Genomic DNA, 17367 nt, shown 5'->3' with positions numbered 1-17367 from the left:
GCAAGCCAGTTACATGTTAAAAAAAAAAAGTAAGTAGGCCTTCTGCCTTGAGTTTGTAAGTGAACTCAACTTGAGAAAGCCGGGCAACTTACTTTTTTACACATAACTGGCTTGCAATATTTTTCAGTGTAAGCTACTGACTTTTACAAGTCTAAGTCACTTCATTGCCATACATACCCTCATCAGGTAAACTGCACCGGGTCCAATGCAGCGTCCATTATAGAATCAGAGACACTACATTACTGTACTCACATTGGTCAACCATTTCTAATGTCTTGTGTGTGTGAAGCTGTCAACAGATCTTCTGTGTCTTCTGCTTGGTGGAAGAGAATCAATCTGCCCTCAGATTCGTCTTGTGATGGTGAAGCCTCATGTTGTCTTGTCTGGATGCAGATGTCTGTATTTATAGAGACACAGGCGCCCTCCCTCCCGCCCTCTCTCCTTCCTCTTTCACCTCTTTCTTGCACTCTCTTCCTCTCTCTCTCACCCACTCTCCTTCTGTCTTTCTCTGTTTCTCTATCACACACACACACACACACAAACACTTACACAGGTACGCAGGGATGCAAACACACTGTCTCTCAGAGACAGAGTAGGCGCTATGAGGTATCCATCTTCTGCATTATTTTTGCAGGTCCCCCCTGTTGAACACTCTGCAGTAGCCACTGGCACCGCCATGTTCTTGGCGTCCTGCTACACAGAATGCAAATGACGAGGAAGGAATATAGTAGGCTAATTCATACTATCTGTGACAACGCTCATTCATACATCACATTAACCCTTGTAAGGTGTTCGTGTTTTGGTTACATAGAAGGTGATCGGGTCAATTTGACCCGGGCATATAGGAAAAATAATGAAAAATGGAAAAAATCATAGCTCATATTCACCCTCATGTTCCCCTCACCCTGCCTGTGAATTTCTATTTATTTATGTTTTTGAGAGTGGTAGATACCGAGAGAGAAAGATAAGGAGACGGTGAAGAAAGTGAGTAAACTCAATCCAAGCTCTAGGATTGAACCACCAGAGCTCTTATCGTGCAAGGTTGAAACATTGATGCACAACTGAAGGACCAAACAATATCTGCACTCCTTTCTCCACATACTTCTCCCTCTGTCTTGTCTACTCAGCATGTGATCACTGTTGTATCAGAGAGTTTAGAAAATATTGATGTATAAGCCCCCCAAAGTCATACGGGTCAAAATGACCAGGGAACACCTCCTGTGTAATAGAAATGTGTAGGGGGGGGTTAGCCAGGGGGGGTGGACATCAGTGTGAAGGAATAATACCGATTACTATTTTTCTCAAGCTAAAATCTGAAAATGGGTCAAAATGACCCGAACACCTTACAAGGGTTAACGCAACAAAAGACATGATTGATGGAGATTTATGCACATAGACAGTCTAGTCTCAGTGATAAGTTGAAGTCAGAGTTCTTACATTCACACATTTTTATTGCACTGAAGTGATCTTTACATGGTATTGGATATCAGGGCTGCTGACAGCTTTGACTGGGCCCAGGACAAAATCATCTGAAAGGGCCCTCTTCTCAACATACAATATAATGGGTACCCAAATCCGGGCCCGTGGAAACTTACCCATTTGTCCCCAAGGCTTTCCAGATGTCTGACTTTCAAGATGGCCGACAAAGTGGGTGCTAAAAGGTACCCAGTCTTCTGCCTTAATTGTGCAGGTCAATTCGGGGGAACATTTTGCAATAGCCATTGCACAGCCATAATTTACGTGAACGGTGGCAACACATTGAGAAATGCCTTTATCGCACATTGGGAAATCACATCCTTTCATGATGATAACGATTGCTGCAGAGGCAGGATGAAAGTGCAAAATTAGAGGGGCGGAGGTGGCTCAGATGGTAGATGAGCTTTTCGGCAACCAGAAGGTTGCAGGGTCAAGCCCCACTCTGCCTGACCCCATTGATGTGTCCTTGAGCAAGATACTTAACCCCAGTTGCTCTTGGTGACAGGTTGGTACCCTGCGTGGCAGCCACTGACACTGGAGTGTGAATGGGTGACTGTTAGACATACAATACCTCTCTCTCTCACACACACACACATACACACATGTACCAGAGTGGTTCACTGATTTTAAACTTTTCACTAATCAGATTAAAAAGGTCTCTACGGCAATCTCGATATGGGTGAGACAACCCGGGTGTTATGTACACAACAATTTCTCTGACAGGTTTTGGATGAGGAATGAGGACACTGCTGTTAACACATACAATTCTTTTTATTTTCTTCTTCTGTATAACTATTTTAAAATCGGCAGGTGGGTATACAGTAGGGCTGTAACGATACACTCATGTCACGATTCGGTTCGTATCGTGATTTTTGACGTACGGTTCGATACACCCCACGATTTTTAAAATGTATCTTTTTGATGATTGTTCATAGGTATAATAGGTTAAACGAGGCTAATAATGTAAAAAAGTTTCAAAATAACAATGATATTAACTGCAGAGATTGGAAGCACCGTTAAAGATTGGAAGCACCGTCACATCTTACCATGTGGTTCTTTTTTGCATTGAAGGGTAAAAAAAAACTTTGAAAGGGCGTATCCAATACTGCCTTCTTGTATCACGATACAGTATCGTGACTCTGTGTATCACGATTTCTCAATTCGATACAATATCGTTACAGCCCTAGTATACAGATATACACATCAAACTGTTCCTAACTAACCCTAACTGGATTCATACCCAGTAGTTACTGTGCAAACAACAAGACTGATGAATGATGATGGCTAGAGTCAGAGATGGGACCAAGTCCCACATGTGCAAGTCTCAAGTAAGTCACAAGTATTATTTTTTCTTGGGCAAGTCAAGTCAAGTCAAGTCACAGGCAAATTCAAGTCGAGTCGAGAAAGGTGTTACAGATTCTAAGGGCCCAAGCACTGACAGCACTGACAGGGGCCCTTAAGGGGGCCCAAAATGTCTGCCGGCGCCCCTGCTTGGAAGACATCACTGACTGCACAGAAGACTACATCAATTTCTGCAGGGATGCTGCAGTACCCTCTATACTGCCACCCTAACCATAAACCCTGGGTGACATGCAATGTGAGAGTACTGCTGGGCAGAAAGAAAAGGGCCTTTAGAAAAGGTGACATGGTGGAGACATGGTGGAGACATAGAGGGAGTTGAAAAAGGGTCTGGGGGAGGCCAACCCATATGAAAAAGTCTTATTAAAAACGCATAATGGATTGTATCTGTTCCATAAGAATAGTATAAGGGTCATACAAGGCACAAACCCACATATACAAATCTAACTATTTTTTTATTCATTTTCAGTCATATAAGTCATACACAATTTATGTTACTAGGGGCTTATATATTTCTTATAAGTAAAAAGATTGGAAAATAGTGCTGTTTTTGGATGAATGTCAATCAGATGTGTGCTGTATTTGTGCCATGTTGTATGTGTTACAGTAGGCTATGTGTATGCCATATTTAAAGGTGCACCATGCAATATTTGTTGTAGCTTATTTCCAGCTAGGGTGACCACCTGCTAATAAGTCCAAGGGGGGACAAGGGGTATGCTTCGGAGGGACAATGTGGGACAGACCCCCTCCCCGCCCCCGCCCCCCCCCCCCCCCCCCCCACATAGCATAGGTAATATTAACCTAAACAACTTAAGCTCTTCGTCAGGTTGTTTTTTTCTGGGAGCTTATTTAGACTGTCTAGGCCTGTGTTATATACGAATATTAAGCTTACATTTAAAGTCTCATGCTTCATATGAGAAATGTGCAGAATTCATATAAATATTGGTGTCAGAAACTGTTTAAGAAATGTACAAATTAAATAACGTTTGCATATAATTAAATGTATAAACTTTATAAAATGCATATACGAATATTACATTTCAAGTTGTAAACTTAATATAAACTTAATATAGAAAGTCTGTAAAATCCAACTACGGAACATGTGTTATGTCATACGTAAATTGAATAAGATTTCAATATGATTTTAACATAAAACGTGTGTGATGGAGTGACCATCACTAGGGTTGTGGGTGTGTTCTGACTAACATGCCAACAAGCCTGGCTCTTTGGTGTAGCGGTTAGAGCCCCGGTTTACTACCCCAGAAGGTCTGGGTTCGAGTCCCAGCTGGGCAACTCTACTCCCCTTCGCTACAAATGGTGTCAGAAGTGGGATGGTATCGTGAGGCCATCAGAAGCGTACCCATTGGGTGTAAGCCGTAATTCCATGTGAGGGACCCCCAGGATTGGTGACTCCGGTGTGAGGGACCCCAGTGATGGGTGAAGCATTGATGACGGGGCACACTGGATGGGAGAAGCATGATGGGCAGTTAATGGGCAGTTGCGTGAGGGACACCATGAGTGTGTGAAGCGCACGGGTGCGCTTCCCGAAGGGGAAGGCAGTGTGATGGAGTGACTGGCTCGTTGGTGTAGCGGTCAGAGCCCCGGTTTACTACCCCAGAAGGTCTGGATTCAAGTCCCAGCTGGGCAACTCTACTCCCCTTCGCTACAACGTGCATTATTTCTATAGGAATATAGTAGTTTTCTCCTATGTTTTAGTCAATATAATATAGTATTATGCATTGTGGGCATGTCAAACTCTTATAAGAATTTATACTGCATACAGCCATGTTATACGGCATGCGTATAAGTTCCATATAGTATTTCTTTTCGAAAAGGGGCCATAATCGACTATCATGATAGACATATATTAGAAAACGCATAAGTGACTCTTGTAAATCTGGCACATTTTTTCTATACGATTTCATGTAAGGAACATGCATGTTTGCTGTATATGAATCATATAATTCTTTTTCATATGGGAAGGAGGCAACTGAATGAGAACTGAGCCCTGAGGAAGGTCAGTAGACCGAACGCTTGGCCTATTATTAAAAAGAACACAAAGGGGATTTAAATGTGCAGACATTTTTCTTTCAACTTTACAATTTTTGTTCGTGTTTGGCACCTTTTAATCGAGGGTGTGATCCGATGAAACACAGGAAGGATAAGAAGAAAAATGGATAAGAATCCAAAAGAATTGTGGAAGGGATTAAGGAGCAGAGCAGATGACCTGAACACTTTACAACAGACTCAACTCCCCTCCTGTGACTAATTTGACACACTCCCTATGATGGACAATCAAGACACAGACACAGCACTCACACCAAGCGACCATCCCCCACATACCAGTCCTGAAATGACCTCAACCAGCACAACCCCTCAATGTCAGAGCTGAGCAAGTTAGAGGGGATTTCAAGCGGCTCAAACTAAAGGCCTCTGGGCCTGATGGTGTGTGTGCCGGAGTCCTTAAAACCTGCGCTGAGGAGCTAGCTGTACCACTACAACTCATTTTCAACAGAAGCCTGCAGGAGGGAAAAGTTCCTACACAGTGGAAGTGATCATGCCTCATACCAGTTCCCATAAAGCCACTCCCCAAAGAAGTGAATGATTACAGACCGGTTGCCCTCACCTCTCACACAATGAAGGCAGCCATGCCTCAATGGTTAGAGTGCTGGTCTTTAAATCAGAGGGTTGCAGGTTCAAATCCCATCCTTACCAGCACCTTCATCCATGGCTGAAGTGCCCTTGAGCAAGGCACCTAATGCCACATTGCCCCAGGGACTGTAAACAGTACCCTGTACCTAAAATAACTGTAAGTTGCTTTGGTTTCCGCTAAGTGTAATGTAATGTAATAATGTAATGAATACATTAGAACGGGTGCTATTACTCAACATACTGAAGCCCCAGGTTCGCCATGCACTGGATCCGCTGCAGTTTGCCTATCAGGAGGGTGTAGGAGTGGAGGAAGATATCCTATATCTGCAACATTCTCTGTCAGTGCATGTGAACTGATGTAAAGCAGTTTGCTATCCACATTTTTTTGCTATATGTTTACTGCAATGTGCAATAATGTGTTTTAGGTCTTTGTATATTAAATACAAAATACAAAAAAAATACAAAACAATTTGTATCATGTTTTGTGTTTGTGTATCTATGTAAGCTGTCAGACACCTTAATTTCCCTCAGGATTGATAAACTACTCTACTCTACTTATTTGTGCAGGTAAATTCGGTTGGCCATTTTGCAATGGCCATTGGCACACAGCCATGTTCTTGATGACTATTTCAGAATGCCCATGACAAGGACGGAATAGAATTCATGCGAACTGTGGCAACACATTGAGAAATCACTTTACAGTTTTTCTTGATTGCTTCCACACAATTTCTGGTACTTCACACACAATTCTCGGAACATCTCACACATTTCCCAACTCCCCTATAACCAATGTCACTGAACACTAAACAGAATTCCTTCTTTACACTCATATTTCAGTTTTAAAACACACTCTTTTCAAACCACTAGACACAATTATCTGGATTACACACAATTTTCATGAAGGAAATCCCTGGTTGTCGCATTGAACACACTGTCATTCAAAATACTAAAATCAACCGCCATACTATGTTCACTTCCTCATCACATGGGCAGACTCTCTTCATACCGGTTTACAATCTGAAATCATCACCCCATAAGGACACACATTGCATGTGATATTGATGAAAACATGAGTGAATGCAGTGAGAAAATATGACATTTTCATGTCAAATTTTTATGCAATTTTTCAAATAAATAATATAATATAAAATATACACACATCTGTGTACTCCAAGTCTAAAAATAATATTTCAGTATTTTACAACAGAAAAACACCCTCTTTAATAAGTAGAACACTGAAGAAAATAAGTTTCTACTGTGTGTCAAGTTGAGTATAGAGTTTTACCTTGTGCATATTACTGTTCAATGGTTCACATAAGAGTGTATTAAAATGACTGCTTGTGTGTGTCATTTGAGAACAAAAATTACCTTTTTAGCAGAGAGTACATTGTTTTGAGACAAGACGTTGTTGTGGGGTTTGGAGATTTGTGTGTAGAGTTTTCAGAATTCGAGAACTGATTCCGAAAACTGTGTGTAAGCAATCAAGAAAAACTGTAACACACATTGAGAAATCACATTCTTTCATGATGATAGCGGTTGCTGCTGAGGCAGGATGAAAGTGCAAAATTAGAGGGCGGTGGTGGCTCAGGTGGTAGAGGAGCTTTGTTTTCGGCAACCAGAGGGTTGCAGGCTGAGGCCCTGCTCTGCCTGACCCCATGGATGTGTCTGTGGAGGCTGCCCTGTGAGCCTCAGCTTGGACTGAAAGGTGTTCTCAACACGAAGCACAAAGTGAAGTTCCAGCCGAAGATATCCTTTGGGGTTGTTCCCCGTTTATTGAAAAAATGAATTAAATACAAAAACTATGTTCACCCTCTTGTGCTGTGCGTTAAAATTTCCAGTATGAGAAACAAGCACCATATTTGTGGTGTGTGTGTGTGTGTGTGTGTGTGTGTGTGTGTGTGTGTGTGTGTGTGTGTGTGTGTGTGTGTGTGTGTGTGTGTGTGTGTGTGTGTGTGTGTGTGTGTGTGTGTGTGTGTGTCTGTCTGTCTGTCTGTCTGTCTGTGTGTCTGTCTGTCTGTGTGTCTGTGTGTCTGTGTGTCTGTGTGTCTGTGTGTGTGTGTGTGTGTGTTCTGTTCTTATTCTGTCACGAGTTATTGCAGAGCAATAGTACACTAAAGACATGAAACTCCCAGATTTGCCGGATGATGAAGAAAATCTGGGCCTGTGTTTGTAACTGACATTTAGCTGCAATGATGTCTATTTACCTTTAGGTGGCGGCAAAGACACTACATCTACCAGTAGCATCCTTCACAACCCGAGTTATTTTACTTCAGAACCTGAGTTCTGTTTGGGTTTCTGTGTTTGGCTAGTTATCAAAAAATGATATATGCACTGTGCAGTGTAACAGATTAGCCAGCCAAAATGTGATTATTTATTCATTTTTGTCTGCCTAATGAATTGCCACTACTTTACTTGACTTTACTTTTATTTTTCAGGACATTGCTCATTAATGGACATAAACATACAGTGTATGTAAATGTGAGGCTAATTTTCATCTGGTGTCCACAATAGGCAAAGCAAAGAAATTAAAATCAAGTCAAGTCAAGTCAGCTTTTATTGTCACTTTCTTTGTATGCACAAGTCATACAAGGAAAATGAAATTACCTTTTCTCTCTATGCCATGCCAGGACATATATATACAAGACTGACATTTTACAGACTGACATAAAGTGCAAGACAGGACAGGTAACAGTGATGGACTGGTAACAATAAGTGGTCAATAATAAATACAGTACAAATGAACATTTAACATTTAACATTTAAGATTTAACATTCAACATTTAACATTGAACATGTAAACAGAAGATAGATAAATATAAAATAGAATGTAGACATTACAATAATAAAGTAATAACAGTGACAGTAGCAATAGTAACAGTATAATAACAGTAGTTATATAAAGTAGTAGATGGGGTAGCAGCATTGTATGCATGTTGTATTGTGTTATGTTCCAGGACTGAGGTAGTGCAGGTAAGGTGCAGTCCCATGCAATCACAGACATACATATAAAAGACTAAGCCTAGCCTACATGTTTTTAGATGCGTCCCAGCATCTTTATAAGTCGGTCTGTATTGATCTGGGGGGCCCTTTAAGAGGACTTTGTCCTGGGCCCGGCTAAGCTGTCAGTGGCCCTGCTGGTAGTTATTCTGCTATTGGTTGCTAGTCCATGTTTTGGGGAGCAAGGTGCGTCAACAGGCAAGGCAGAATTCACCTGTCCTGGAGCATCCTTCTGCTGAGGTGCGCGTGGCACAGTGCAATGGCAGGGGGATGAGTAAGAACATTAAACCGTGAAGAGATTGTTATTTGAAACACTGACGTATCAACCGGCTAATGTAGGCATAGTTGTGAAACTTTTAGAAAGAAATTTTCCGACAAGGTTGGAGAAACTCCTTATCTTGTCAAAGGTTTACCGGAACCGGAGGGTAGAGAATAGCCTGAATATCCAGATGGGTAGCCCTCCCATTGTGGTGCCGTTTGGTTTGTGTTGTGTTTGGTTATTACATTGTTTTGGTTTCCGCAGGGGCGGCCCAAGCCTTTATGGTGCCCTAAGCAAAATTTCATCTGGGGACCCCCATACCATCAGATGCCTCATAAACTTAATTTACTTTACTTACACGAGTGAGGGGTAGGAGCTCAGGACATAGGTAGGCTGTCTATGGTGTACCCATTATGCACTTCAATTTCTCAAACAGAAAGCTATTTATCACAAAGTATTATCTTACTTTTGCTTCAAAACTATTACTCTTTGTTATATTCTGCATTTATTGTAGGGTTTTTACAATTACAAGTGATACATGAAAAAGGACATTGTACTCACCGTCATTGAGGGGTCCCCTGATATACACTAATTGGCCACTTTATTAGGTACACCTTTCCAGTGCTGGGTAGGACCCCCTTTTGGCACCTGTTTCTGGCAGTAAGTGGTAGATGAGAAAGAAATATATGACTAGGGACTATGATGGAGAGTTAGTTTCATACTGGAACTTTGCTGCTCATGAGGGGTCCCTGGTGCCTTGGGGGCCCTAAGCCATGGCATAGTCCGCTTTTGCCTCGGCCCGGCCCTGGGTTTCAGTGTCGTAGACCAGTGGTTTTCAAAGTGGGGATCGTGAGGAGTTGCTAGGGGGGCTGCAGCAGGTTGGCATCAATGAACATCAGTGAACACTATAGGCTGCTATTATTTTATAGCTCAGTGGGTCATTAATTCACCTAGACAAGCAAGGCTAGAGTTCCATTGGCAAGTTTAGTAGGCTACAATTCATGAATAAATTAGTGGCAATTTAGTTTGAGAAAGCAAACTACTGTATATTCTCTGAACAGAGTAGGCCTATCACCAATCTATCAATTGATCATTAGGAACGATGTTGAGAGACTTCATTTTTAAACAGAGGTGCCAAGGCCAGTCAAAGCTACTGTATTTAGGCAGCTGAATGCTTTCCCCACGTGACTGAAGCAACAACAATCCTTTCAAAAACAAAATGGCACAAGAATGGACAGGCTTAATTAGACTATTGATTAAAAAAGACCATTTCCCAGAAAAAATCTCAAGCTGTGTCTCTGAAAGCACTAATGGCCATTAACCGAACTCTCACTAGGAGATCTGCTACCACATGTTGAAACTCAACAATGAACTGCCAGCTTGTTACATGAGGAAAACTGGAGATTTTAATTGGTGAAGACAGAACAGATTTCTCAAGGATTCCTCAAGCCCTGAGCAGTGGCCTGTTGCACTGTAGAGTCACATAACTGGTTAGGGCAGCGAAGCTGACAGGGGGGGCAGTTGGGGTCAGTTGTCCTGGGCCCAGGGAGAGAGAGGGGGGGGGGGGTTGCAGACTTGGGCCCTCATTACATAATATTCATATGTACATGTAAATAGCAGCTGGCTATTACACAGTAAATTCTGCAGAGCTCATTTAACACTTAGAGAGTTGATTTGACATCATTTGGACTCAAATGAACTCTTTAAGTGTTGAATTAACACCGTAACATTTACTGTGTAGGTTGGCTAAGCTGCCGTCATCGTCCTGCATCACTCTGGCCAAGAGACTGGCTGATGTTGGTGTTATGGTGTAGGATATAATACAATACAGTACAGTACAGTACAGTACAATACAATACAATACAATACAATACAATACAGTACAATACAATACAATACAATACAATACAATACAGTACAATACAAAACGATGCGATGCGATGCGATGCAATGCAATGCAATACAATACAATACAATACAATACAATACTATACTATACTATACAAAACAATACAATGCAATACATTACAATGCAATATGTATTTATATAGCACAATATTGCATAAGAAGTTGACTCAAAATGCTTTCAAACTACAAATACACATACACAAACACATACACACAACATACACATTTCCACATTCACACACCAGCTCTGGAGTCTGCTATATGGCGCTAATGGTCCGGGGTTCATGTGAGAACACATGCAGACGCGCACACACACAAACACAGTAATAATAGCCCTAAAAAAGATTCCTCTGAAGCAATCATAACATAGTAGGACTGTAACGATATTGTATCGAACCGAGAAATCGTGATACACAGAGTCACGATACTGTATCGTGATACAAGGAGGCAGTATCGTGATACGCCCTTTCAAATTTGTATTACCCATTAGTCCAGAAAATAACCTTATGATTTGATCTGATAGTGTTTCCAAACTTCAGTGGAGATACATTTCAGAAATCGTGGGGTGTATCGAACCGTAGGTCAAAAATCGTGATACGAACCGAATCGTGAGTTGAGTGTATCGTTACAGCCCTATAACATAGCCTAATCATTTCATAACATGAAGACCTGGCCTACTAGCACATGGAGACTGTGTAGTTCACTTCTCATTAGGATAATGTAAGAGGCCTAGTTTAAGACAGGACAGGACAGAACAGAACAGGAACGAACAGAACAGAACAGAACAGGTCAGGTCAGGATGAGATGGGATGATACTCTGATTGGGAATACACATTTGCATTTCAAAGAGAGAATACTGACTTAGAGACAGAAACTTTGAGGTTGAGAGTGTTTGTGAAAACTGTCAAGTTATTCTTTTATTAACAGGTTTGCAGGTAAGTATAACAGAGCGATCGTTCTTCACGTCTCACAAGCACTTGACCTAAGACTGAACTGAACGTGAGGGACCGGAAGCCCCCTCTACATTCTATGGCTTTCACAATAAAAGGCATCACATAGTATTACACCACATCTCCCTTTCTTTGGGACAAAGGGTGGACTACCTTTGTCCCAGCAGGTCTTAAGGGTTTATTCTGCCCTTTTTGCTGGAAGACCTGTTCTGTCCCTGATTCACACGTGAACATTATAAGAACATTTAACTACTTCACTTCAACAAGCAACTTACAACAAAGCAACAAAACTTACTCTGAATCTCCGGTTTCTACTAGAGTACCTAAAAGCAGATCAATTACAACAGTCACATTTTATAAAACATTTCACAATCACATTTCACATTTTACAAGTCATCTTCCATAAAGCATTTCACAATCATATTTTCTTCCTTCTTTTTTTTTTTATTTTTTTAAGTGTTCTTGCTTTTCTTTTCTCTCTCTTTTTTTTGTGTGTGTGTTTGTTTTGGGTTTTTTTTTTTGTTTCTTTCTTTCTTTCTTTCTTTTCTTTTTTTGAAAGTCAGATAAGAGTCTCATTGTGTTACCAGTCTTTGTGGCGGTCTCACCTCTCTCCCGGCCCTGGTCTGCACAGTCTCTGCGGTGGTAGATGATGTCACTGGTGGGGCCTCTGGAGTAGGTGGTTCCTCTTCCACCTGTGGCTCGGCGTCGACCACCCCGTTGTTTGTCTGCAGCGGCACCAAGTGATGCCGGTTTCTCCTCAGAGTGCCTTGGGGCCCCTGAACGATGTAGGAGCGAGGAGTGTTGTGTTGTGAGATCACTGTTCCCTCGACTCGAGCATCAGTGACCCACACATCCTCTCCAGGTACGAGTGGGCGCAGGGTCCTTGCTCTGTGCCGCTTGTCGAAGTACCTTGCGTCGTTCTTCCTCTTCTCCTTTTCTTTGGCCCCCACCTCGTCGTAGTCTGGCAAAGCAGGGTTCAGCTGGGTCGGAAGAGTGGGGACAGTAGTACGGAGGCGGCGCCCCATCAACAGCTCCGCTGGGCTGTATCCGTTCTGCAGGGGGGTTGCTCTGTAGGCCAGTAAGGCGAGATATGGGTCTGATGCTTTCGTTAATAGGTTTTTCACAGTTTGTACAGCCCGTTCGGCCTCCCCATTGCTCTGAGGAAACTTGGGGCTGCTTGTGGTGTGTACGAAGCCATACTTGGCTGCAAAGTCTTTAAAATAGCTACCTGAAAATTGCGGCCCATTGTCACTTTTAAAAAATTCACAAATACCATGGCGGGCGAACATGGATTTTAGGTGTAGCACTACATCTGTGGATTTTGTGGGTGACAGTAGTGCAATTTCCACGTACCTTGAGAAATAGTCTACGACTAGCAGGTAAGTCTTGCCTCTCAGTGTGAACAGATCAGCTCCCACGGTTTGCCAGGGCCTGTCTGGCATGTCTGTTGGCATCAGCGGCTCTTTGACGTTCTGTCTCTCTTTAATGCAGATTTTGCATTTCAGCACCATGTTGTTCAGCTGGCTGCTGAGTCCTGGCCACCATACTGTGTCTTTGGCCCGGCCCCTGCATTTTGTCACCCCCAGGTGACCCTCGTGTAGCCTGTGCAGCACATCACCTTGCAGCGCTGATGGGATGACAAGCCTTGTACCCCGCAGCAGCAGGCCATCGTGTACAGTCAGTACTGCCATGTCCTCCCAGTAACGTTTCAGCTCTCCCTGTAGTTGGCTTTTGTCAGGCCAGCCATCTGTGCAGTATTTCATCAGTGTGGAGCAAGTGCTGTCTGCTTTCAGGTGCTCGCGCAGGCTGGCCAGATAGTCCCCGCTGACAGGAAGGTTGCTGATTACAGAGTCAACATATATGTTGGTGTTCTCCAGCAGGCTTGTGTCTGTGTGTGTTTGTTTAGATCTCAGAGGAGCTCGAGATAAGGTGTCGGCTGTCCATAGGCTTTTACCGGGGACATGCTTGACTATGTAGTCGTACCTCAGAAGCCGCATCCTAAATCTTTGGATTCTGGGTGGGAGGTCATCCAGAGCTTTGCCTCCCAGCAGACTCACCAACGGCTTGTGGTCGGTTTCGAGCTCGAATTGTCTTCCCAGGATGAAACTGCTGAACCTTTCACAAGCCCACGTTGCTGCCAGTGCCTCCTTCTCTACTTGGGCGTAGCGTTGCTCTGTCGGTGTCATGGATCGTGATGCGTACGCCACAGGTGACCAGCCATCTTTGTTCTGCTGCAGCAGGACCGCACCTAGGCCGAAAGAAGAGGCATCAGCAGAGATTTTCAATGCACTGTTGGGGTTGTATAGTGTGAGCACTGGTGTGGATGACAGCTCAGCTTTCAGCTGATCGAAGGCGGCCTGTTGTTCTTCTCCCCAGTACCAGTGGTTTTTCTTGGAGAGCAAGTCTCGTAGAACTTTGTGCTTTTCAGCCAGGTGAGGTATGAAGCGCCCCAGCTGATTGACCATACCCAGGAAACTCCTGAGTTCGCTGACATTTTTAGGCGGATCCATCTCTTGTACTGCGCTTGTCTTCTCTGGATCTGGCTTCACGCCGTCTGCTGAAAGCACATGGCCCAGGAATTTGACTGTGTGTCGTGTGAGCTCACATTTGTCCATGTTGAGTGTAATGCCAGTCTCTTGTGCTTTCTGAAGCACTGCATGTAGCCGCATGTCATGCTCATCCTGTGTCCGTCCCCATACCAGCACATCATCCATGTGACACAGTACCCCGTCTAGGCCTGCGGTCACCTCCGTCATCATCATCCTCTGGAAATGTTCTGGGGCAGAAGCTATGCCAAAGGGTAGCCGATTAAAGTAGTAGCGCCCAAAGGGAGTGATGAAGGTGGTGTATTTGGCAGACTCTTTCGTCAGTGGCACCTGCCAAAAGCCCATATTGGCATCTAGTTTACTGAATACTGTTGCACCTGCTAGCATGCCCAGTGTGTGCTCAACTGATGGCAGGATAAATTTTTCTCTGCACACAGATTCGTTCATTTTTGTATAATCGACACAAATGCGAACAGTACCTTCTTTTTTTGGCACCACCACCATCCCGGCACACCACTCGGTCGGCTCCTCGATCTTGGTGATCACGCCCATCTTCTCCATGCGACCTATCTCCTCCCTCACTTTTCCCATGAGTGGCAGAGGGACTCTGCGAGGCGTTGAAAGAGAGAAGGGCACCGCACCTGGTTTCAGTTTCAGTGTGTATGGCCTCCGCACAAGGCCCAAGCCGCTGCACAGCTTTGGATACTGTTGTTTCACCGTGTCCATGGTGATGCTGTCCGCTCTGCTTACAAGTTGGAGCTGTTGGATGGCAGGCCGACCCAGCAGTGCAGTGTGCAGATCTTTGACGACATAAATGTCCTCTTCTGCCATCTTCTCGCCTCTGCGCAGTGTCTCTCTAGCTACGCCCAGGACATTGAGTACATTGCCACCAGGTCCGAAGAGCGGGCGTGTTGATGCCTCCAGTCGTGTCACATCTAGCCCCCCAGCAATGTCACCGTACACCTCGGCCGGCAGGGCAGTGACATCGGCACCTGTGTCTATCTTAAAGCACACTTTTTTGTCTCTGACTTGTAGCTGCACTGTCCATGGATCTTTTCCAGCATCCACAGCCCCGAGGAAAAAACTGTCCTCTTCCTCTACTGTAACAGCATTCAGGGAAGTTGCACTGTTCCTACACACTTTGCTATAATGTCCTTTCTTTCCACAACTGTGACATACAGCATCTGTCGCAGGGCATTCTGCTTTTCCATGTACTGGCGTTTTCCCACATCTATAGCAGGCCCTTGCACTTTGCTGCGATCGTGCAGGTTTGTATCTGCCTGGAGCCTGTGCCAGCTTGGCGGGGAATTTGGGCTTTCTGTAGCTAGCGGTAGCATGCACAGCATCGACATTGTGGCATTCGCTATTTTCACCTCTCAGGTCCGACTGCTGTCGTCGTATTTCTTCCGAAAGCCTCGTCTTTTCTATGGCAGTTTGGAGCGTGAGGTCTTTGTCTAGCTGTAACTTCTCGGACAAGGACACGTTTCTCAATCCGACTACCAGCCTGTCGCGAATCAGCTCCTCATGTAACTGTCCATAATTGCAATGTTCGGCTAAACTGTATAGAGCAGTGATGAAGGAATCCACCGTTTCCCCCGGCAGTTGTACGCGCTGATTAAACTTGGCTCTCTCATATATGACATTCTTTTTCGGTACGAAGAATGCATCAAAGCCTGCTTTCACGTCTGAGTATTTCTTCCTAGCATCTGCTGTTAGCGTTAGCCCCTTTAGCACATCCTCGGCTTCATCGCCCATGCAATACACCAGCGTGTTTACCTGGTTTTCCTCTGGCGTTGCGTTTAGGTTGCTTGCAAGCCGAAAGCGGTCGAATCTCCTAATCCACCGTTCCCATTCTTGTGGCTTGGTGAAATCAAATGGCTCCGGAGGTTGTATGGTGAACGTTGCACTTGGCGTCGGTCGCGCCATTTCTGCCAGCTCGTCCCTCGTTTCGCCGCCAGAACCACCTGCCAGACTTTCGTTTAATCCGCTGGATGTACGACTTCCCCTCTTTGTCTTCTTTTTCATCTTTTAACTTTCTCCGATCATGCGTCGTCGCGCCATTTCTGCCAGCTCGTCCCTCGTTTCGCCGCCAGAACCATCGCCCATTTCTGACACCATGTCAAGTTATTCTTTTATTAACAGGTTTGCAGGTAAGTATAACAGAGCGATCGTTCTTCACGTCTCACAAGCACTTGACCTAAGACTGAACCAAAGAAACTCAAGAGAAAGAACAATCTCATGGCGGGGAATGCATTGGCCACGGTGTAGTACGGGGGCGTTGCCTGAGGACACGAGTGGATGGAAAATTAACTCCCTTGCGCATGGTCATTGGTCATCCATCCACGATGGATGCCATTTTCGTACTCCGTAATTTGTGGCCAAGTAACGGCAGCTGTTGGTCAGCAGTAATTGCTGGGGGTAATTAAGGACAGCTGACAGACATTCACGCTGTCCTATGACCTGTTCCACAGTGAATAACATTTCCGTACTCCCCTCGCCATCATTTCCTACTACGCTGTTATGACGTGAGTAAGCCCTCTTGTCTCAAGCCTCTTTGAACTTAACTGAACGTGAGGGACCGGAAGCCCCCTCTACATTCTATGGCTTTCACAATAAAAGGCATCATATAGTATTACACCACAAAAACCACATGAACATTCCAAGGTCACTGGAGGACACACAAGCATATTCAAAATGCTTCGGGGAACGATCTTGATAATGTGTGCATTGTACATGTCTCTATCAGTATGTTAGTGCTTGATAACTGCACATGGTTGTGTGTGTAACGTGAGTGAATGTGTCAGAGAAAGAATGTAAATTGCCATCAATACGTAAGCAGATTCAAAATTCTTTGTCTATATCAGTATGTTAGTGTCTGATAACTGCGGATGTGTGTGTGTGTGTGTGTGTTGTGAGTGTGTCAGGGAAAGAATGTAAATTCTTGTATGAGTATGTTAGTGTGTGTGTGTGTGTGTGTGTGTGTGTGTGTGTGTGTGTGTGTGTGTGTGTGTGCGTGTGTGTGTGTGTGTGCGTGTGTGTGTGTGTGTGTGCATGTGCGTGTGCGTGTGTGTGCATGTGCGTGTGCGTGCGTGGTGCTAGTGGTGAACTGAAACTTGCAAGGGAGTGTCTGGTGCTCAGGGGTGTCGTCCAGGGGTATTAAGTGTGACTCAGTCACCAGGGCCCCATGTATGTAGGGGGCCCATCCAGGGGTGTCGCACAG

The 17367-nt window shown here is 44.2% G+C and overlaps 1 protein-coding gene across 1 annotated transcript; it reads right to left on the bottom strand.

The window, feature by feature from the left end:
* Positions 1 to 12161: 12161 nt before the first annotated feature.
* Positions 12162 to 16172, bottom strand: LOC134447075 (uncharacterized protein K02A2.6-like). Its single transcript, XM_063196360.1, has one exon. It carries the CDS (start codon positions 16170 to 16172, stop codon positions 12174 to 12176), a length of 3999 nt encoding a protein of 1332 aa, XP_063052430.1. The 3' UTR covers positions 12162 to 12173.
* Positions 16173 to 17367: the final 1195 nt, after the last annotated feature.

Source organism: Engraulis encrasicolus, chromosome 4, assembly GCF_034702125.1.
Source record: "Engraulis encrasicolus isolate BLACKSEA-1 chromosome 4, IST_EnEncr_1.0, whole genome shotgun sequence".
Classification (NCBI taxonomy): domain Eukaryota; kingdom Metazoa; phylum Chordata; class Actinopteri; order Clupeiformes; family Engraulidae; genus Engraulis; species Engraulis encrasicolus.
This window is presented reverse-complemented; position numbering and strand designations above follow the sequence as displayed.